At 39.6% G+C, this 22,933-nt stretch overlaps 2 protein-coding genes across 8 annotated transcripts in view; one reads left to right on the forward strand and one right to left on the reverse strand.

Annotated features, from left to right (window-relative positions):
- Positions 1-20,432, reverse strand: part of TRMT1L (tRNA methyltransferase 1 like) — a 48,934-nt gene extending 28,502 nt beyond the window's left edge. The window contains exons 1-5 of one of the 3 annotated variants that reach the window (XM_043999628.1): positions 20,140-20,432; positions 16,035-16,184; positions 12,159-12,272; positions 2,885-2,998; positions 378-442 (exon numbers count right to left, since the gene is read on the reverse strand). In XM_043999628.1, coding sequence (XP_043855563.1) covers positions 378-442; positions 2,885-2,998; positions 12,159-12,272; positions 16,035-16,184; positions 20,140-20,224 — 528 coding nt within the window. In that variant the 5' untranslated portion in view covers positions 20,225-20,432. Of the gene's footprint in view, positions 1-377; positions 443-2,884; positions 2,999-12,158; positions 12,273-16,034; positions 16,185-19,980; positions 20,114-20,139 lie in introns of those variants that run through there. The other 2 variants (XM_043999629.1, XM_043999630.1) reach the window with 2 other exon arrangements.
- Positions 20,433-20,641: 209 nt separating this feature from the next.
- The window catches only part of SWT1 (SWT1 RNA endoribonuclease homolog), a 143,266-nt gene continuing 140,974 nt past the window's right edge, over positions 20,642-22,933 (forward strand). For 3 of the 5 annotated variants that reach the window (XR_006356270.1, XM_044000693.1, XM_044000690.1), the window contains exon 1: positions 21,219-21,339. Coding sequence is in view for 2 of the 5 variants with exons in the window: in XM_044000693.1 (XP_043856628.1) it covers positions 21,295-21,339 (45 nt within the window). In the remaining 3 variants the exon portion in view is untranslated. Of the gene's footprint in view, positions 20,932-21,218; positions 21,340-22,933 lie in introns of those variants that run through there. The other 2 variants (XM_044000692.1, XM_044000691.1) reach the window with 2 other exon arrangements.

Here is a 22,933-nt window from a genome sequence, read left to right on the forward strand (position 1 = left end):
GCTATCACAATTACATTTTAATCCAGTTAGAACCTAAGTTCTACTCTAGGCAACTTTCTAAGACTTTAAGTTGCACTGAAGATTCTGACCTGCATTGGTAAGAGGCAGTTTATTCACCTGGGAGTTCCTTATACAATGAAATCTCAGGTCTAGTCCCTGTCCCTATTCCTAATTTTCAATTTATGAGGAGCAGAGGAGTTTGTCATATAGGCAACAAAAACTAAAAAACCTAAATAGCAAGACCTTAAAAGTCTTAGATATGGAATAGGAAAAGTAACCTATGAAATGAGGCTTGCTATTTTTAACTTTAGGGAAAGAAAACAAACACTAATTACTATAATAAAGCAAGTTTTATTATTGTAAAAAAAAATTATTACCTGGTCTCCAATGAGGTTTGGTTTTACTGGTCGACAAGATAAGTGACAGATGCACATCCTGTAACCTAGAATGGAGAATGGTCTTCAAATAAACATAAACTTCATTTTTTTCAAAAGAGCTATGACTTTAGGTACTCCCTCAAGCCGCTGTACTTCAGAATTCCTCAGTGGCTTGGCCCATGGTTTCATGAGCTGATAGGGTAAGGAGAAGGAATCTTTATTTCTTGCCAGACCAACTTTCGAGTAATGAGACTTTTTGAATTTATCTAGGCTGCACTTTGTATGACAAGCATATAGTAGGTTGGAGGGCAAATGCAGGAAGCCCTTCCAAGTTGTTAAGACCTATTGGAGTTAGCGCTCTGCTGCTATAGTACCTTGGAGAAGCCAGGGTTAGAACAGGACATTAGAGAAAGTGTTCAACATGTATGTGAGGTTCAAGCCCAAATGTTAAGCTATACAGGAAGAGGAATCAGCCAATTATCTACTTAGAATCATGTTTACATTTGTACCATTAATTAAATTAATTTCTTTTTGCATTGTAGGTTGGAGGCAGCAGAACATAGTCAGGAGACTTGAGTTTTGATCCTGGCTCTGCTGACACCTAATTGTATAACTTCAAGAAAGTTACAACCCTTGCTGGGTTTCAGTTTCCTCATCTCTAATCTGCTGTGCCCAGTCTATTGGAATTGTTCTCAAAAATAGAATTCTTCATTGCCCTTCATAATTTTGTACCGTTTGATGCTATCAATTATTCTTTACTCCCTCTTGAAACTCTTTCCTTCTCTGGTACAGAACTATAATGGTTATTCTACTTTTTGGATGCCTTTTTTGGGTCTTCTTGCCCCTTTTCCTCCCGTGGACCCTGAATGAACACACTTCCCTAACAGACATTCTTTATTTTGTGTGTGTGTGTGTGTGAGGCAATTGGGGTTAAGTGACTTGCCCAGGGTCACACAGCTGGTAAGTGTGTAAAGTGTCTAAGGCCGGATTTGAACTCAGGTCCTCCTGAATCCATGGCCGGTGCTCTATCCACTGTGCCACCTAGCTGCCCCTATTCTTTTTAAAAATCTGTATTTTTTCCTTTAACTATCTTTTCTGTTCCTATGGTTTTGATTATTAATACTATGCAGATGAGTTCTAAAGCTTCTTCTTAATCCCAGTCTCTCTACTGAGCCTCCAGTTCTACATTTCTAATTGTCCAATAGCCATATACACGTGGAATTCTTAAAACATCTTAAATTTAGTGTCTAAAACCAAACTCTTTCCTTTCAACTAGCTCCTCTTTAGACCTTTCTTACTTCTGTTCTTTTGATGATCAAGCCATTCTTGCAATTACCCACACTGAATCACCTTCAACTCTTTTTTCTAAGTACTCTCTAGAAACAAGCAGTCACTAATTTCACCACCACCATCACAAAGTCATTGCTTATATGAAGCTTGAAAAAAACAAGGCAGCTAGCTAAAAGCAAACTAAAAATAAAAAACCTAATGCCATTTATAAGAACAAATAAGCAAAAATATTCTGCTTATTAGTCCCTACTTGACAAATAAGTGGCTGTTTTCATTCCTACCTTAAAGCAGTGCATATTTCTCTGCTGGAACAGAATTTAAGAGACCACAATCACAACCTCAGAGTTGGAAATGACTTTACAGATTCTATAGGAACTGCATCTATGTGACCCTGGGCAAGTCACTTAACCCCAATTGCCTTAAACAACTGGGGCCATCTCCAGTTATCCTGATATATATCTTGCCACTGGACCCAGATGGCTCTGGAGATGAGAGTAAGGTTGGTGACTATGCACAGCCCTTTCTCACTTAAATCTAATTCACTGCAAGTCATAATATCACCTCCCAATGTCATGGTCCTCTTTGAGAATGAAGGACAAAAAACAACATCCCTAAGCTGTCATCTAGCCTCTGAAGATTTCCAGTGATGGGAAGCAATTATTACTGAGGTAGCCCTTTTCATTTTTACAAAGTTCTACTTATTTGGAAGACCATACAGCTTATAATCTTTATTTTGAACATGAGAAAACAGAGGTCCGGGACAGCTAGGTGGCGCAGTGGATAGAGCACAGGCCCTGGAGTCAGGAGTACCTGAATTCAAATACAGCCTCAGACACTTAACACTTACCAGCTGTGTGACCCTGGGCAAGTCACCCCAATTGCCTCACAAAAAAAAAAAAAGAAAGAAAGAAAGAAAAGAAAACAGAAGTCCACAGGTTAAATGACAACCAAGATCACATAGCCAGTGGCAGACTAAAATTCAAGTCTCCTCATTTTTGCCTGCAATATGGTCTTCCTTGTAACCAAAAAGTGTATGAAAGTTTGTCTTGCCTTTATATTAATTCTAATTCATAAGTCCTAAAATTCAGTTCAATAAAAAATCATATTTTCCTTAAGAACAACCTAGACTTCTTTATTGAAAACTAACAAAAAAAAAGATGTTAACACATTTAATTAAATCTTTTTTTAAAAAAATGAGCAGTTTTGAAATTACAAACCTTCAAATTCAACAGAAACTTTCCAGTGTAAATTCTGAAGGTGACGATGAAGTTTATGGCTATAACAAGCTCTGAATTTTTCCTCAGGGCATAATGGACAAAGCTTTTTACCAGCTAAAAAGGAAAAGACATAAAAAAAAAAAAAGAAACACACTAGTTACTAAAGAAGTATACTATAATTCAGCTGAAACTGTCCCCCAAATTACAGTCTTTCTTTGTGGTAACTTCATCACTAGGTCCTTGGCAGTAATTAGGTGCATTTGCAGTCTCCTTATTTTTAGCAGTTTTTTACACCAATAGTCCCTCCCCCTATATCTAGCTAATATTTGCTGCCACCAGTGAAAGAATGATACTTGTAGCATCTTGCATGCATTCCTTATGTGATAACTGCCTACTGGTGAGTTAGTGTGGGAATCACTTCTTAAAACCCGTAGTTGGGCTTATAAGGAGTAGCAATTCCTTCATATAGATAGAATAGCACCAGTCACTGTTATGACATTTCTGTCCTGTTCTGGCAACAACAGACATACCTGCTAGACACACAGAGAAGATCCTCAGGTAGGAGAAACCACAATAGTAATCAAAAAGCATTTATTAAGCAACTACTATGTGCCGGGTACTATGGATATGAAGATTAAAAAAAAAAGGAAACCATTTTGCTCTCAAGGGTATCACATTTTATTAGGGGAGAACACTTGTACATATATTGCACATAGAAGCCATAAAGAATTAATTCTGAATGAATACCAGGTGATTAGAAAAGTGGGATGGAACAGGAGGACCAGGAAAGGTTCCCTATAAAAGGTGATGCATGACACATTCCCAGAAGGAAGAGGATTCTATGAAGCAGAGGGAGGCAAGAAGGCATTAGGGAAGACGATGAGAGATGGAATGTCGTGGATAAGGAAAAGAGAGGGCAGGTGGATGGACCTTAGAAGGTGAGAAGAGGAGGAATATAGAAAATGTCTGGAAACACAAGTTGGGGTGAGGTTGTGAAGGGCTTTAAAAGCTAAACAGAGAACTTTCTATTTGATTGTAGGAGCAAGAAGCAGCCCCTAGAACTTACTGAATAGGAGAACAACACTGGTCAGCTCTGTCCTTAGGGAAAGGATTTTGGTAGTGTGTCTGTAAGACAGTTTAGATTAGGAAGGCTTGATACAAGGGGCCCAATTAGAAGGCCATTGCAACAGTCCAGACAAGAGGCAATGAGTTCCTGAACTAAGGTCATGGCTATGTAAATAGAGAGGGATCAGAGGCTGAGCAATCTGGCAGCAGTAGAAATGGTGAGATTTGGCACCAGATTGGAAAACATAGGGCAAGAGAAATGCTGAGGAATGTTGTACCTTTGACAGAAATGGAGAAGTTTGTAAGGTGGTGGATTCCGGGGGAAAAGATAACAAGTTCTACTTTGGACATGATAAGTTAGAGATGAATCTGGGATGTCTAGTTTGAAATGCTGGACCAGCAAATGGATGTGGAATTGAATTTTAGGGGAGAAAATGATGCTAGACATATAGATCTATTAGTCATTTGCATAGAGATAAGTAAACCCAGGGGAGGTGATGAGGTCACCAGTAAAGTATATAAAGAAGAGAGTCCAGGATACAGTCTTAGGGAATGCCTATGGAAGAGGGTGAGGTGAGATGGTATGGAAGATTAGCCAGCAAAGAAGGTTAAGAAGCAATGGGCAGACAGGTATTTTAAAAGAACCAAAAGGGAGCAGGGTCACAAAATCTAGAAGAGAGCACCAACAGTATCAAATGCAGGAGAGAAGTCAAAAAGGAAGAGGACAGAGAAAAGACCACAAGTTTGGTCATTAAGAGATAACTGGTATCTCTGAAGAAAGCAGTTTCAATTGAGTGATGATGTCAGAATTCAAAGGGCTTAGGACCTAGACAGAGGAAAGATGTAGGATAGCCAGAGGGACTATTTGGCCCTAGTTTTAGGGATGGGGCATGTAATTAATATTAATAATATAATTATTGTTGGTTATAAGCCCCAGTGATATGCCTGGATCCATAATGTACCTTGTACAGTAGCAAATGGACAGCTATAGCCCTTTACATGGGTTACTTATTGCTACATAAATTACATTTTTTTTCTTTTTTCTTTTTTTGCAGGGTAATGAGGGTTAAGTGACTTGCCCAGGGTCACACAGCTAGTAAGTGTCAAGTGTCTGAGATAAAATTTGAACTCAGGTCCCTCTGAATCCAGGGCCAGTGCTGCCACCTAGCTGCCCCTGTAAATTACATTTTAAACAATATCTTTGCATCTAGTGAGAAAAAGTATATAGTAGTATCCAAAAATTAATTGTATATCTTGTGTGTGTGCGTTTGTATTGTATATGGACAAGGAATAGAGAATGGACTTATGATTCCACTGGCATAAAGAACTCTCGGTGAGGAAACCCCCTTCTATCAATGTAGGTCATAACCTTTTTCTGCAATTTAGAGTCTAGTTGCTTAGAGCAAAGGTGTAAAAACTCAGAGCTGGCCAACCAGATTAAAATGTAAATTGGGGGGCAGCTAGTGGCACAGTTGGATAGAGCACCGGCCCTGGATTCAGGAGGATCTGAGTTCAAATCCGGCCCCAGACACATAACACTTACTAGCTGTGTGACCCTGGGCACGTCACTTAACCCCAACTGCCTCCCCCCCCCCCAAAAAAGTAACTGGGAAATATTTAACCAAAATAAATAAAATAAAAACAGAACAGATAATGTGTTTTTCTAAGTCAATAATATGAAGTCCACAGGGATTCTTATGTGTGGTTTAGTGGCTCCTTTCTAATAAATTGACACCATTGACCTAGAGCACAATTGGGGTTAAATGACTTGGCCAGGGTCATACAGCCAATATGTGTCAAAGGTGGGATTTGAATGCAGATTTTCTTGGTTTTGTTGACAGCTCTCTATCTACTACATCATGCCTCCCCCCCATATATCTAATATAGATATAAATATATAGATATCTATCTACAAAGATCTATTTGTTCTCCCTCTTGAAGATACACACAGGTATGTACACATATACATGCCATGAATACAGATAAAATATTTAAAATGTATTTTTGTATGTACTTTCCAAAAGGATCTGAGTTGGCTTACAAGTTAACACAACACAATAGAATAATGAGGGGTAAAAACTGAACAGTCCATCTAAAAGAAATTAAAAAAAAAAATGATGTTACCAGGCACCTGAAGTGAACTGAAGTGTAGTTAAGTGTAATGTGGGTACCGAATTTGGCTGGAAGCTTTTTGGCGGCTAAGTAGAAAAGAGAAACGTTCAATTACATTGTTTTCATCTTCTGACAGAGGCAATCTTTTTTCTAGAACTAATCACAAGCAACAATTTATCATGCCTTTCTTTAAGGGACAATGAATAATTTTCAACTATAGCTTTATCAAAGACACAGAAATCTTATAAGATGGTTCTCATATTGAACTTCTATAATGGCAGAGGACATAAAAGTAGATCTTAATTCAATGTGGGTGTTTCTGTGTGTTTTGTCATAGGAAGATAAGGAAAAATGGTCCAGGGACTTCATTTACTGATGATTTAACAACATAAAGGGCTAAAAGTTAGAAAATCAGGATGAATTATAAAAAAAAAAATTTTTTGTGGGGGGGGGGGGGGCCCGGGCAATGAGGGTTAAGTGACTTGCCCAGGGTCACACAGCTAGTAAGTGTCAAGTGTCTGAGCTAGATTTGAACTCAGGTCCTCCTGAATCCAGGGGCCAGTGCTTTTATCCACTGCACCACCCAGCTGCCCCCATCAGGACTAATTATTAACACAGCCATTAGATTGTCCTCTCTCAATTAGCATGTACCCTCAGAAAGCCTTTACAGATACTGGATCAAAGTCAATTAATAATGGAATTATTTAATAGGAAGCTAATAATATAGGTAAATATTTAAAGAACTTTATTGCTTAATATTTCAATTTTCATTCATTTTTTCTAGAATAATGTAATAAGAAAAACTGCATTACTGTTTTCAAAAATTAAGAGAAATGCTTGAAACGCAGCAAAAGGGAAGAGGTGTCATGTACAATTTAGTACATGTTGGACTGAACAAGCACATTACTTCCATGTCTACTTTCCAACTTCTTGCTCTCTGAGTTGTACGTGTGATTTGGGCATTTAATTCTTGTTTAGATTGCTGTCTGATGTTGGAAAAGTAAAGGGTAACTTATTTCTGATGAGGTAATAAGTGTAAAGCCCTTAGTACAGTGCCTGCCACATAATAAAGAGCATATAAATGTTACCTATTTAAAAATATTGTCTATTTGATAGCAGGCAAGACAAATACTCAATTTAATTCTTAGTTCCCTGCCTATAATAATACAAGTGCGGGACATAGGCCCTGGAAAGCATTTTTCTTAAACAACCATCACAGGGAATTCCTTCTAGTCAATAACATAATTTCCATTACGATATGGAAAGAATTTCTTGTAATGCTTCACTGTTCTATCATTTTTAACTACAAATGATCAAAACCACAGGTGTCAAACTCCCTGAACCAAATTAAACGTAATTGGGAAAATACAACACAACACAGACAATGTTAATTTGTGGTTTTCTAAGTCAAAATGTGGTCGCAGGCATCATTTCTATTTGAGTCTGACTCCACTGATCTAGAACCTGCTAAAAGTACTTCCTATTCCAAGGATCAAATGACCTATGTGTAAATGTTGGGGTTGAAGGCTTCCAGGGGCCCTTCTCATTTTAAATCTAGGACCACCCTAGGTTTCTTTTTCTTTTATCCTTTGAAACATCTCTCAGATTCACCTCTTCCTTTTCATGCCCCAAACTATCACACTTGTTCCAGTTTATTGCAATCATATAGCAACTAGTCTTGTTTCTATTCTTTCCCTCCTTTCATTCTGCATACATGCCACTGCAAATGCTAATTTTTCTAAATGTGCCTTTCAGCTTACCATTCTCCTGCTCAAAACTCTAGAATGTCTCCTTCAATGAAGTTTAAACTCCTAAGCCTGATATTCAGGACTCTTCATAATTTAGTGCCAGCAAACTTGACTTTCTTTTCCACTGTTCCCAGTAAGTACCTTCCACTTCAGAAAGGCTGATTTCCTTCCTATCCTCACACTTGGTATATTCCCACCTCTGCCCTGCTATTCCCTTACCTGAAATGCCTTCCTTGTCTCTTGTCCACTTCCCCATTATATCTTCTCTACCTACTTTATTCTAGTTTTTCTTCTTTTCTTTGAACTACTGAAATTCTATTCAGTAAACACAGTTTAGCATTTCATTATTCTAATTGTTTGAGGGATCAATCTTTCCTTCCTAAATTAAAACCTTCTGGTGGATAAGAATGGTGTGTTATACTTGAGTGCCTAGACATAATGCTATAGAAGACTGTGACATAGTCATTAATCATCCTTATAACACCAGCATCATATGGAGGTTTTATTATATTCTGGGTTAAGGCCATTACACTTTTTAAAGGTCATAAAACACAAATATACTTAGCCAGCATGAAACTGTGAAAGAGCCCTGGTCTGAGAATCAGAATCTTAGTCACTGCTCTACCACTAGCTAAGTGACTGTGAACAAAGAATTTAAGTTCTCTGGGTCTCAGTTTCCTTGGCTTGTAAAATGAAAGTGTTGGGTTACATTATTTTTAAGGTTTTAAAATAATACATGGTCTAATAATAAAAAGGAAAATTTCCCATAAACTAGAAAAAGTCAGGACAGTTTTTAAATGATAAAAACAAATAAAAACACTTGCCTCAGAAAGAAGTAAAGTAACAAATCATATTAGAATCAATATTTAACTGAAATGAAAAAAAAAGAAAAGAAAAAAAGAAAAAGGAGGTGGGGAGTGAACCAGTTATAGAAAGCAAATGAACAAATATTAAAGTAAAAAATTCATTTAAATCCAAGTCAGGTTTATTGAAAGGTTGGAAAATTTAATTTTTTTTCCAAATTAAATTTTTTTCAACCCAAAACACTTTTTCCAATGTAACACTCATTTACAATTTTAGTACGTAGTGTCAAAATATTTGTAAAGAGTTCTATTAACATTTTTTGTTTAATCTGCAGGCATGAAATAGTAAAAAAAAATTTTTTTTGTAACACTGAGGGACAATGAGAAACCTACAAACAGGCTTTGATTTTCAAAACAGAATTTTTAAAAAGACAAAACAAAAATACAAAACAAAATTGAACATAAGGCTACTAAAACCCACTACTGGTCTTGATGCTAATTCTTTTAACCCTCTCCTCTATGCTACTATGTGATGTGGCAGTCTTTCCTGCAAATCAAAAAAAGCAATAAACCAATCAATATGACTCAGGACCAGGAAAGAGAAAAGGGGCAGGGAATACTCATGCATCACATCTTTGATGGTTCATAGAATTTTATTTCACTTGTTAATTTATTTCAGAGAGAAAATCCGGTTTTGTGTTCAATTCTTAGAGACCATGGGGCAGTGTTTTTCTACATCTTTTGACTCCTAGGAAATACTAGCATAAGCTACACCACCTAAAAGCTGGAGAACAAGATTTCTTAAATACAGATGTAATTTAAAATAAGTTGTAAATTAGTGAGTTAATTTTTCCATATTCTGAGAAACACGAAAGGGGCTATTTGTATGTGCTATTTCTTCAAAAAGTTGGATAATTTGTTATTTTTGCTTACGTATAATTAGAACTATAACATGGCCTAAATGGGTAGAAAGTTAGCCTTGAAGTCTGAAAGCCTTGGGTTCAAGTCCCAGCTCTGACACAAACTGGCTGTATGACCCTATGCAAGTCACTTAACTCTATGAGATACAGAGCAAGAGCCAATCTGAATCAGTGGAGGCAATCTTTGTATTGGGAGTTCCCTGCACAAAAGAAATAACAATTCTTACCCCACTCCCCCCACCAAGGAAAAAGTTATACTTATTTACAGAATAATTTTTTACTCTTTTTGATACTAACAACAACAACAAAAAAGCTGAAGGGCTTACATGTATTCTAATACTTAATTGTTTTTTTTTTTTCATCAAGATGCCTGAAAGGCATTTCCTTGTAAATGTTTTCAATAAACTGATCCCCTAAGGTCCACTAATTTCTGTCCTCCTACATAAAGGGTACAATTTAAGTACACATTGTAAATTAGTGGACTAATTTATTTTATTAGAAAACAGTTAATTAATCTCTCTATATAAAACAAATGGAGAAATATTATTAGCAGATACAAGCAAAACCTTTTATAGTGACTACCACGAAGCAAGAAGTGTTTTGTAAAACTGAGGAACTTCCATGTTCCTACAAATGATCTTGTTAATTGCCTGCAAAGAATCCCCTACCACAAATGCTTTGTCAGGCCTGGCTTCTGTATCATGCTACATAAGAAAAGCACCTGGATTGGGACTGTCTGTCTTTGGAGGGGGAGCAGAGGTTATTACCCTTTGATTCCTTTCACTTCTTCCCCCTCGGACACTCTAATTACCATCAGAAGTACTGGATCCTCATGCCCAGCTCCCCAGATCCTTCCCCCTCCCAAAAAGGGTACACAGAAAGATCCAGAAGCATGGAAGAGGTAAAGGGTGAGGAAGGTGTGTCTATCATACCTCCCTCTTTCCTCTACTGGGTTCAGAGCATTTCATTTCACTTGCTAATTCACTCCTGAGAGGCTGGGTTTCAATTCTGTTTTGTCTCCAGCTCTTGTAGACCTGGAATATGATTTTTTAGCAAATTCAATTCAACAAATATTTGGGTGTCTGTTATGTGCAAGATTAATGTTAAATGCTATGGATGATAAAAAGATGAATAAGCCACCAAGGAATTCAGTTTAGTAGGAAATACGAGATATAACTTGCATACAAGAAAAAATGGGTATAAGTGGCCTAAAACATGTAAGAGCAGAGCACTAAAGCGGTTCAAAGGAAGCATAGAACTTTTCTAATTGAGGAGGAGGGGGCAAAGAAAAAAAATGTCATGAGACTACAAGGAAATATGGAAAGACATATGAAATAATGCCAAAAGAAGATAGCAGAAATAGAAAACACACACACACACACACACACACACACACACACACACACACACACAAAGCATGACTATATTTAACTAGCTGAACTAAAACACTAACAAAATTTTATAAGTACAGGGAGGGAAAGGTCAGAATGGGACACAGAATAAATAAACTGTTACATTAAAGCTTACATCATTATTAAAAAAATAAACATAGATTAGAGCCTATGATTTTATTGAGGATTCAATACCAAACTTGTACTTGTTAAGTGAGTTGTTTCTAATTTTTTTGGTGGGTAAAAAAGCTTCAGGAAGGACATTTCATTTGTACTAGATTTTGAAGGATAAGTTTTCAACAGCTATATGTGGTAGGGAAAGAAGGATAGAGTATTTCTCTTAATAAAATACATGATAATAATTCATAATGAAGTTATAAAATATCTAAATTGAATGGTTGTCATGTGTTTCATTATAACAAGTATTTGGTCTCCTCCCTACTGGCACCTATATATAAAGTTGCTGAAATTTGATCTCCAGGTCATATGAGTTTGCAAAATTCATACTTGGAAGATGCTGAGTATGAAAATTCTCTCAAAATGACAACTTCTTTCAACCTCAGAGAGTTATGATACAACACAGCATTATATAAATCCAGAAGAGGCTACTTAAATGGAATACAGAAATACTTCAAAGGAAGACTAAAAAAAATTCCTAATAAGCAAATTTAAAAGAAAAGCATTTTGTTTTGTCATAGAGCCATAAAAATTTGCTACTAGAAGTAATCTTAGATAAGACTCATTTCCTTTTAAAAAAATCATCTAGGAAATTTGATAGCAGTTATAGGAGAAATCATAGTTGAGAGATCATATAAGCAAAGGCTTATATATGGGTTTGAAGTCAGCAAGAGAAGCTAATGTTACTTACATTTATTTGTTGAATAAAAAAAATACCTCTAGATCCAAAGAAATACTACTGAGGACTTTTCCTCAAGAGCAATTTGTTGGCTAGATTTTAGGGGGAAGACAATGTGTACATGCCTATTTGGGAGGCTAAAGATTAACCACAGGTCACACCTGTGGGAAAGAGAAGTGTTAGCTTTGGAATCTATGTAACTGGTGATGACAGACAGCAAGGGAGAACAAAAGCAACTTTTTTGTATGCGACTTCTAATGTTTGTTACTCCTGGAAGGATCTTTGAGATGCTCCAATAAGTATGAAGACAAACAATATGTTAAGAAATCAAACCTGCGGAAATAGTTTGTCATGGGAGGGCTTGTGACTGCGAGCTTACCTGCATCGAGCTGGTCTGCATTTGATGAGGACCTAGAAGAGGCAGGTTCACTTTCACTCAAGTAAGCTAACTTCTCTAGATCAATCAGTTGTCTTTGAATTGAGATGTGTTTTTCTGAAAGAAGGGTACATTTAAAAGAACTGACTTAGAGAGGGACACTTTAATGACATTCCCAACTCCTTAGCCCTCACAAACTAAATTACACACAGTGTCATACACATTTTCTGTGTCATAATTCCTCACCAACCACCGGGGAGGTAGCTGTATTTTTATCACCAAATGGTAAATTTACAAGTACAATTCAGCAAATTTATAAATTAACAAGTGTGCCACAAAATACAAAAGGGTACAAAGCACTGCACATAGCTTTAATTGCATTTGCCTAATTGTTTTACTTATACTACTAACAAGGAGAGTTTGTATATCCTAAATACACATCAGCTAAGAGGGGAAGGTTAAGGTAATGTGCTTAGTGAGAAAAGACCGTGGCCTGGTTTTAAAAGCCAGTTACAGGGGCAGCTAGGTGGCGCAGTGGATAGAGCACTGGCCCTGGATTCAGGAGGACCTGAGTTCATATCCGGCCTCAGACACTTGACACTTACTAGCTGTGTGACCCTGGGCAAGTCACTTAACCCTAATTGCCCAGCAAAAAAATAAAATTAAAAAAAAAAAAAAAAGCCAGTCACAGAAATTTCCTAAGTAGACTCACTACCTGTGGGGTGATGGTCTTTTTGAGTCAGCAGGGTGTGTGGACTACAATGACCTTGAAGTCAAGAACCGTGGGTGCTCATTCTACCTCTAAATATTCTTGACCATGGGTCCGTAAATTGACCTCTCAGAGCATCGTTTCTTTACCTATTGGCTAGGAATGTAATTATGCAAAGGGCTCTGCAAACCTTAAAGTGATCTATATAAATGTAAAATATTTTTTAAAAAATGACCACATTATTATCTTTTCTTCCCTCCTAATTTCTTTCTTTTTTTTTTTTTAGTGAGGCAATTGGGGTTAAGTGACTTGCCCAGGGTCACACAGCTAGTAAGTGTTAAGTGTCTGAGGCCAGATTTGAACTTAGGTACTCCTGACTCCAGGGCCGGTGCTCTATCCACTGCGCCACCTAGCTGCCCCCCTAATTTCTAATTTGTTCGCTATACAAAAAGTTTTAAAACATTTCCAAGTTTGTCTGTTTTTTCACCACCATGCCCATGTAAGCCAGTCCTGTCCACTCTCTTACCTACCATGTAGAGAACAATGAAGAACATATGGATTCCTAGACATGGTTAGATGTACCATCTACACAGCCTTCAGCATGGTCTATTGTAGCAGCACATGCAAACATGCTGGGTGTAAGCATGGTAGTGTTCCCTGAGGTTAAGCTTAGAAGACCAGAAATGGATTCCTGTCTCTGAATATCTATTAATGATCCTTTACAGGTATGTTAACAGGCATCTTTATTCTGCCCCATCGCAGCATAACAAGTTCTAGAAGTTTACAGCCTTCTTGCCCAAGATGGTGCTTCCTTTTACTCGTCCTAAATTTAAACTTTCAAGCTTTGGAGGAGTTCCTTTAACGAGTTCTGATGTTCTTAGTGAGTCTCTCCCTCCTTTGTGCTTCTGCATCCCTCACTGAAGCACCAAGTCCCACATACCCTCTTTTTCTAGGGGTCAGTGCCAGGATTTCTAACACTTATTTATCCCTATCAGTCCATCTTATCTTTCTTTCCATGGGGCCAGGAGACCTGCATCTTTTTGTGGCTGCAGTGGTTTTTATTTTCTTCTTTTCCCCGCTCTGTATCAGGTTTTTCTTGATGACCTCTTCCTATTTTTGATTCCCTTCCACCTCCTTAGAATTATTTTCTAGTTTCCACTTCTGGATTTTTCTTTCTATCCTGTCCAGGAATTAGTTCATCCTTTCTATTATTCAGTCTGAGTAATAAGTATTTTTCGAGACATTCAGCCTTTTCTTTAAGAAGGGCAATAAGCTTGCATTTAATATATATATAGTGATTGTTTCCAAAAGGAAAATAAAGATCATGAAATCCTTACAAGCCACTGGAGTGTTTCTCCTAGTTTTCATATACCCTAGTATATAAAGACTATGTCAGGGGCAGCTAGGTGGCGAAGTGGATAGAGCACTGGCCTTGGATTCAGGAGTACCTGGGTTCAAAGCTGGCCTTAGACACTTAATACTTACTAGCTGTGTGACCCTGGGCAAGTCACTTAACCCCAATTGCCCTGCAAAAACCCCCAAAAAAACCAAAAACAAAAACAAACAAACAAACAAAAAAAGACTATGTCAAGTATGTTAAGGAATAGAGTCCTGTAGGGATGCTTCTGAAAACTCCTGCACATTGCCACAGCAGTTTACCTGTTTAATGCTACCAGTTTCTGCCAGCCCCAGATGTCTGAGGACTAGATGCCTGCTTTTTAAATGGATTTCTCACTCTTTTCCAGAATTAGCACTTGCTAATTTTACCAGACTGAAAATTAACATTGGTCTGCTAATTATTAGAAGGAAATATAAGACACCAAATAAGCAAACACAAAGAATAATTGTAGGAAGTTCCAAATATTCCAAAACCCTTCATCTTCTTGCTTATTTTCCTGATTCTTTGCTACCAGAGCTGCCCATGATTTTGTCTGCATTTTTTTCTGGTTCTGTCATGTTTTGTAAGGAGAGCAAACACGACTGTATTATGTTAATTTGTCCTGGTGCAGGTACAAATATACCAAGGCTCTGTATAAAAGTAATGCTGTTTTGTTTCCAGTATCCTCTTTGACGATGTCTATATTTTTTAGCCATCATCACCACAGAAGCATAATGGATTGATGACTTTAGAGAAATTTAGAATATAAATAAGATTTTAATAATTGGTTAAAATTAAACCATCAACCCAGAGGTGCAGAGTTTTCATTTCATTTTTAACTGATCACAGCAGAGAGAGATTCATAATTAATTCCTTGCATACTCAGTTGATATATTTCTTACGCTATTGCTGATATAACCAAAGAGGCACGTTTTCCTATCTCTGGATCATTTCTCATTTGGTCAGAAGCTTCCATTTATAGAATTTTAGCACTCGAAAGCACTGACCTTTTTTTTTGTTTTTTGTGGGGCAATGGGGGTTAAGTGACTTGCCCAAGGTCACACAGCTAGGAAGTGTCAAGTGTCTGAGGCCGGATTTGAACTGAGGTCCTCCTGAATCCAGGGCCGGTGCTCTATCCACTGTGCCACCTAGCTGCCCCCAAGCACTGACTTTTAAGGGTTAAGAAACCTCAGGGACCATCTAGTCCTATATTATTAGGACCTATTTACTGCCTTGTCACCTTTTGGTATGTTCCACTCTGGTTCTCCATTACTCCATGATCTCTGATTATTATGTTACATAAAAATTACATAGGCAATGCTTCTCATTTTATAGATGAGTAAATAAAAGCTTAGAGAGGCTAAGGTCATACTGTTAGTAGACAAAATGAGATGAGAAAACAGATCTCCTGACTCCTAGTTCTGCTAGGTCAGCCATTCCACAAATCTAAACTTATTCTAATAAACTGGTAATAAAAAAGACAACATGGATCTTATATTCTCCTGCATCTCCAGTGCAGATGGAATATGGAGCATCATGTAAATATATGGTATTTTATACTATGTTAGCCATAGGAGTTCATGTTTAGGTAACAGAGACAGACACAGTAACTCAGAATTAAAGAGCAAAACAAAATTCTAAGATTCTAGACATTGGGTAGAAAGATATTTAAAAGTATTGCAAGATATTTCACACCTGCTGATGTATGACCATGGATAACAAAGAATCTGAGTTAAATATCTCATCATCACTTCCTGCTCTACACCAAAATTTCACAATTTGATGAGCAAACCTCTTGATAAATCAGCTGATGCCAGGATGCTGTAAGGCTCTTTCAAGCCCTCCTGCTCTGCTTCTTTCTCAACAGTCTTCAATTCCATTTCAGATACAGTGTCTTTGTCGTGACTGTTGCTGCTTAATTTCATTGGATTAATTAGGCCATCTAAAGAATGATGAGAAACAAATTTGTTTATATAGATGGCTAAGTGCTCAATATTAACAAATGCATTTAAAAATTTTCATTTTAAATTTTTTCTCTTAATCATGTAATAAGAAATCTTTATATAAGATAAACTCAAATGTCCATAAAATTTTTGGATTTAAAGAGGTAAGAAACATCAGCGACTATCTAGGCAAAGTTATTTCTTTTATAGATGAAGAAACTAAGGGTCAGAAAGATTAAGTGATTTGTCCAGGGTCTCACAAATAACTAACATTTGTATAGCACTCTAAAGTTTACAAGTGTTTTACATTAATTATCTCATGTTGGCTTTACAACCCTGGGAATTCAGCACTATAGGTATTGTTAATCCCCATTTTCTGGATGAGGAAACTGAGGTTCTTTGAGAATATGTGAATTGTCCATAGCCACACAATTAGTAAGTCCCAGAGACAGCACGTGAATTGAAATCTCTGTATAGCAATAAATTGTTTCAAGATAGATTTACCATGGCTACAGTTAAGAGTGAAGGGAGCAAATATTGCACACAATTGTTGTCTCTCTAGCTTGCCACATTTAGGGTTTCTGGCAAAATTAGAGTAGTCCTTGTGCTCTCTTCCTTTCTACAAATTTTGCATGAGGTGACTGCTTCTGTTACTGACTGACTACCAGCAACTAAACCCTGTCCAGAACTTCTGTTCTATACTATTAGGATGTTTACTGCCTCATCAGGGTGCATGGGGTGTTCACGGAGGACTAGCACCTCTGGCCTCAGGGTTTGCTGAGTCCTTTTCAGGGCTGGTCATCCACCTTTTTTTGGGAGAGGGGTGAGGCAATGGGGTTAAGTGACTTGCCCAGGGTCACACAGCTAGTAAGTGCCAAGTGTCTGAGGCTGGATTTGAACTCAGGTCCTCCTGAATCCAGGTCTGGTGCTTTATCCACTGTGCCACCTAGCTGCTCCTGCTCATCCCCTTTTGACCCAACTCTCACCTCTAGCTCCAAGAAGCTATAGCACACACTGTAGAAGTGGTCACACTGGTAAAACCATCTTGGCAGACAAGCTGAACTAAATTGAAGGTAATCTATGAGCCTCAAGCCTGTCAGTGAGTTAGGGGGATGTTTTCCCTCATCGGAATGGGTGGATAAGAATAATTTTTCTAATGGCTATAAAGGCAGTTGAAGCCAGAGCTGTGGAGCAGCAATCAGAGCTTGGTCAGAAGACACCAAGGTGGTCCACTACATCCCAGGCAATCATTGCCTCTAGTCCTGACTTTTGTCCTACCACTGGACTTGGATGACTCTCGTAGAAAGAGTGAGGCTGACAACTGTGCAACTCTGCCTCACTTAAGTCCAATTCACCACAACTCCTTCAAAAATGAAGGATGAACAACAGCCACCTCATCACCTTTTGGTGTATATCATGCTGGCCATCCTGTCACTTTATGATCTCTGACTATTATGTTATGCTCATCAGTTGAGGGTTTCCCTTTTCGTCATGAAGCCTAACATGACATCTGGCCAACCTCCCCCTTTAGACATCACTGTTAAAGGTATTTTTTAAAAAATAATCACTAGTATCCTACTAAGAGTTTTACAATTTTGGAATATCGTAAATATACAGTATTTCATCTATTTCTTTAATATTTTGAGTATTGGTGATTTCATAAGAATGAGTATTCTCTCCACTGCTGAGTATCACAAGCCCTTATGCCTTAGTAGACTGTCCTGGGGTGGCTGAAAAATTCATCACTGAGACCAAACTGGTGATAAATCTTTCTAAACTTAATTAGGCTGTTCTTTAGAAAAGACATAAAGGGTGTCCCAAAAGTCTTAGTTCAGTTTTAAGCTTTATTAGCTATTAAATATTTAATACTGAATTAAATTTATTATTCCCTGTATAAGAATGCTGCCAAGCCTGTACAAGTCTTTCCAGCTTGTGCCCTTTCAAAGCCCAAAGTCATTTCATACTATAATCAGAAAGGGACTTATAGTAATGAATAAATAGACCTTTGAGAACTAGCCTGAGATTATAAGTATCACTTATAGAAATGTCATAAGAAAATTCCAATGAACGGATTTTGGAAAATCTTTTCTAAAACTGGTATTTGTCTATACTTATGTAGCAGGCTTTCCCTAAAATGCTAAAATAAAATTTCCAAAAAACTTGTAGGTGTTATTATGTATATATAACCTATATCAGATTGCCTGCTGTCTAGGGGAAGGGGGGAGGAAGGGAGAAAAATGAGAAATTGGAAATCTTATATAAACAAATGTTGAAAACTATTTCTACATGTAACTGGATAATAATAAAATACTTTTACTTCAAAAAACTTGTAGGAAGCCACACTGATGCTTTGACAGTGAGTGGTAAAAGTCACCAAGTGTTCATTTTTCCACAATATTTCTTTTGTGGCTCTCCCTACTAGTATCCTTTTTTGGATTTTACTTGTTCTTATCTCCCCCAGCCCTAGTCCTATCTATACCCATATTTATCACTGGTGTCCTGCCTACTATGATACACAGTAGAAAATTAAATTACATATTAATGAATCCAAGGGTCTATCAATATTAACTCTCCACAGGGGGGGCTAGGTAGCACAATGGATAAAGCACCAGCCCTGGATTCAGGAGGACCTGATTTCAAATCCTGCCTCAGACACTTGACACTTACTAGCTGTGTGACCCTGGGCAAGTCACTTAACCCTCATTGCCCTGCCCCAAAACAAAAAAACAAAAAATTAACTCTCCACAACAGTGTTGCAATCTGTTGAAGTCAACGGAGAGCTAGTGAAAGAGTCGGGTTTCATCAATCATGTGCCTTTTACAGATTTTAAAAGATTGATAAAAGTTCTTTTTTTTTTAAAACCACAGAACAGTACTGTTTCCCTTATCTTCTTCCCATGCACTAAAACCCCAATACATAGAAAACGTGCACAAAAGCTGGGAAACTTCCCAACAGCGTGGGAAGCCAATCTAAGTAGTCTATTAGGGCTGCTAAGGGCAAATTGCAAAGCGAACTTATAATCAACCTGCAAAAGTTATACACATAAACATTCTAGAAGAACTAAACCATCCTTGAGGGCAGGGACTGCTTCCCTCCCCCCACCTCCCTTAGTATTCCCTGCCCTTGGCTGAGGGGCTGGCACAAAGTCAGCCACTTTATAAATGTCTGTGGACAGAATCCATCTCTGTCAAAAAGGCACTCATACATTCACGACCCTCAAGAGAAGGTGAAACATCACTGACAGAATCTTCTTGAGACAGCTAATAAGAGCTGCGGAAGCCAGTAGACTGGGGGGCGTTTTAATATAGAAATCTTTAAAAGATTTGGAGGAAGATGACAAGTGAATAACTCACCAGGGAAACTACTTATTTGGGGCTTCAAGTCTGAGGATCGATCCTTATTTCCCTCCGCAAACCCAATCGGCCAATAAAATTTAATACCCCTATTTATGATGCCTCCAAGCCTCAGAGACAGCTAGGTGGAGCAGAGTGGACAGAGCCCAAGACTCAGACGTCCAGAAGACCCGAGTTCAAATTCAGACTCAAGTCTCTGTGATTCAGTTTTCCCTTCTACAAAACGGGGATCGTAACAGCAACTACCTCCCAGGGTTGTTGTGGGGATGGGGATATTTGTAAAATTTTAAGCAGCAAACTTTAATGGGTGCCGCACGCACGTGCACGCACGTATGTAGACACAGATTAAGCACATACATACACTTGCATACACGCATGTGCGTGTAGGCACCTGTGTTATCACACATATAAATTCAGGCCTGGGGCAAACTGATCATCTTACAGTTGCTTCTATCTCTTCAATCGGAAGCGTCTAGGGTGCTCCGCGAGCCCCCGGGCAGGCCTTCTTTGGCACGTGGTGCTGCCTCAGTCTTCCCCAAACCCGATTCTGGTTTCCGGACCCACCGACCCGCTCCCATCATCCCGCAGCCCCTGCCCTTACTGCTCTCCGCAGCAGCCCCCGGGGCCGCCTCCTCCGGCTCGGGCTCGTCGGGCTCGGGCGCCGCCTCCTCCGCCATATTCTCCATAGTTACCACTTCCACGCCCGGCCCAGTCAGGGGCCCGGGGGGCGCCGAGGGGGTGTGTGTGGGGGGCCTCCGCGGCGACGCCGCTTCCCAGTTGGTCACGCGATGGAGGGCGGGGGTAGAAGTGGCGAGAGGTGGGGGATGCTTGCGGGGCTGGGAGTGGGGGAATGGGGGAGGGTGCCCAAGTTCCTCAGGCGGAGACCAAGGGAAACACCGGTATTCGGTGATCCCGGAGGTTCCCCAGTCCCTGAGGCATTCAGCATCCACGCGCCTCTGCGCGCTGACGTATGAGGAACTCTGGCCAATGAAGTAAAAGGGCTCTGTCTCCATGGCGTGTTCACTGTCACTCCGACTTTATTCTCCACCCTCTGAACAATGAAAGAACTACAACATCCAGGCTGCACTGCGAGTCCAGTGATTGAGGAGGCCTAGATGGAGGGGGGTGAGGCGGCGTTCTAAGCTCCTAAAGGGAAAGAAAACCAAACCAAAACAAACCTTGCTCGCGAGGTTCCCGGGAAGGCTAGGAAAGAACTACAATTCCCAGAGGGCATTGGAGCAGAGGGACCTTCGCAGGGGCCTGGGCCTTCGGCGCTGCAGCCGTCTGGGGTGAGTAGTGGGTTCCCTAGGGAGAGGTGCTGGGGTATGACGGGGTCGCGGCCCCCGAGGCTGGGTCCACACTGGTGACGCTTCGAAAGGCCCTCCTAGGCCAGGTATCCTCTCTTTTTTGCTTTTATTGTTTGGTTAAGTTTAATCACTCTCGCCTCCCCCCCATCCCCGCCCCGTCTCGGTATTTCCTGTTGGTCTCTCTCCGATAGCTTCCTGTGACTGGCAGAGTACCCACTCTTGCAAAAGACAGCTCCTGCCCTCAGGGAGCTTACAGTCTAATGGTGGAGAGGACGCGGAAACCCTCTCTGTACATTCAAGATACAGATGGGCTGTGTTGGCGGGGGGAGGGGGAGGGGATTCAGAGGGGGAAGGCATCCTTATTAAAGAGAACTTGGAAAGGTGGGGGTTTTGGCGTAGGAAGACCGGGAAGTCCGGAGGTGGAGCGGAGGAAGGAGCCGAGTCCGGAGATGGAATGCCTTGGGCGAGGAGGCCCCAGGCGCCGACTCCGAGAGGTAGCGGAGGTGACAGGGGCCTGGGGGGTGGGGGGGGGGGAGATGGGGTCGGGACTGCGTGCGCTCTGGGAAGATTGAGCGGTGGATGGACTGGAGCGGGGACGGACTTGAGACCCTCCGGCCGATTGGGGCAGTCCGTGGTACAGAGGGGAGGGGATGGGATGAGGATCCCTCCCAGGGTGTCTTTATAGTGGGGTTCCTCAGGAACCCTCCCGAGGGGGCTTCCTTCCTTCCTCCAGCTCTTCCGAAAATGGTAGACCTCCTCCGCCTCGGATTATAAGGTTCAGAGTTGTAGGAGATCCAAGACATCGTCCACCCCAATCCTCTGGGAGAAGCTGGGCTTCTCAGACCCCAGACCCAGTGCTGGTCTCTTGTATCGTTCTGTTTTACTGATTCTACTTCACTAATTGCGTAATCTTTAATCAATCAACCAATCAATTAATCAATCAAGTATTTATTAAGAGCCTACTTTGTGCTGGGTGGTGGGGATACTAAGTAAAAAGAATGAAACAATTTCGACCTCCAGTACATTTGAGTAGAAGATACAAGTACATATAAAGGGATTTACAATATAAGCATGAAATTTAAAATAACTATTTTATGTGTGTGGGTGTGTGCCTATAGATACATGTATATCCGTATACTACTCTGCATGCATATATGCCCGCATATAGTATATACACACATACAGAGCTATACAAACACAAGGTAGTTTGGAAATGAGAAGGCATTAGCAGTAAAGGCTTCATGTGGAAGATGATGCCTAAATTGCATCTCACATCATCATCATCATCAAAAGATAGCTAGCATTTATATAGTCTTTTAAGGAGACAGAGGTAAGGTGGGATTGTATTTCAAATGGAGGGGTCAGTCAGTGCAAAGGCATCTAGATTGGAGATGGTCAGTCTGGAGTGAGGGCAACAGCGAGAAGGCTGTTTTGGTGGGAACACAGTGGGGGAGGGGGAGAAAAAGAAGAATTTCTGGGGACCTCTGAAATGACTGCATTGTTTGCCACTGTGAGGAAGGGAATAAATACATCTATTGCTTTGGGTTTTCTCTTACTGTAAAAGTCACTGAACAAAATTAGTTTGGAACTAGGCAAACAGGAAGAGCAACCCCACCGTTACATCTCCCCCAGTGGGGCTATGAGTGTCCTCTAACAAAAGAAGCTTATTGGATTGCTGGGGAAGAAGTTGATGTTGTTGATCTTATCTTTTGGCTTTCTGATTGGGCCAGTCTGTTGTTGTTGTTGGCATCTGTGAATTTGGAATTAGGATGACTTGGATTTAAATGCTGTCTCTGAGGGTTGTTTTAGCACTTCATAAAGCTTGAGCTGGAAAGGACCTTAGAGAGAGTCTAATCCAAACCCCTCTTGTTCAGAATAAAGTGACTTGCCTAAGAAGTTGAACCCTTTGACCCCAAGCTCATTCCATGGCATTTAAAAAATGAGAATAACACTTGTTATATCTGTTTCACAATGTTGTGAGGCTTAAATGAGATCATGTAAATAAACTACATGGTAAACTTAAAAAGTGCTATACAAATATTAGTTGGTGAGAATGCTATTTTATCAGATTCATAGAAACACTATTTT

The sequence above is a fragment of the Dromiciops gliroides genome, chromosome 4 (assembly GCF_019393635.1).
Source record: "Dromiciops gliroides isolate mDroGli1 chromosome 4, mDroGli1.pri, whole genome shotgun sequence".
Lineage (NCBI taxonomy): Eukaryota > Metazoa > Chordata > Mammalia > Microbiotheria > Microbiotheriidae > Dromiciops > Dromiciops gliroides.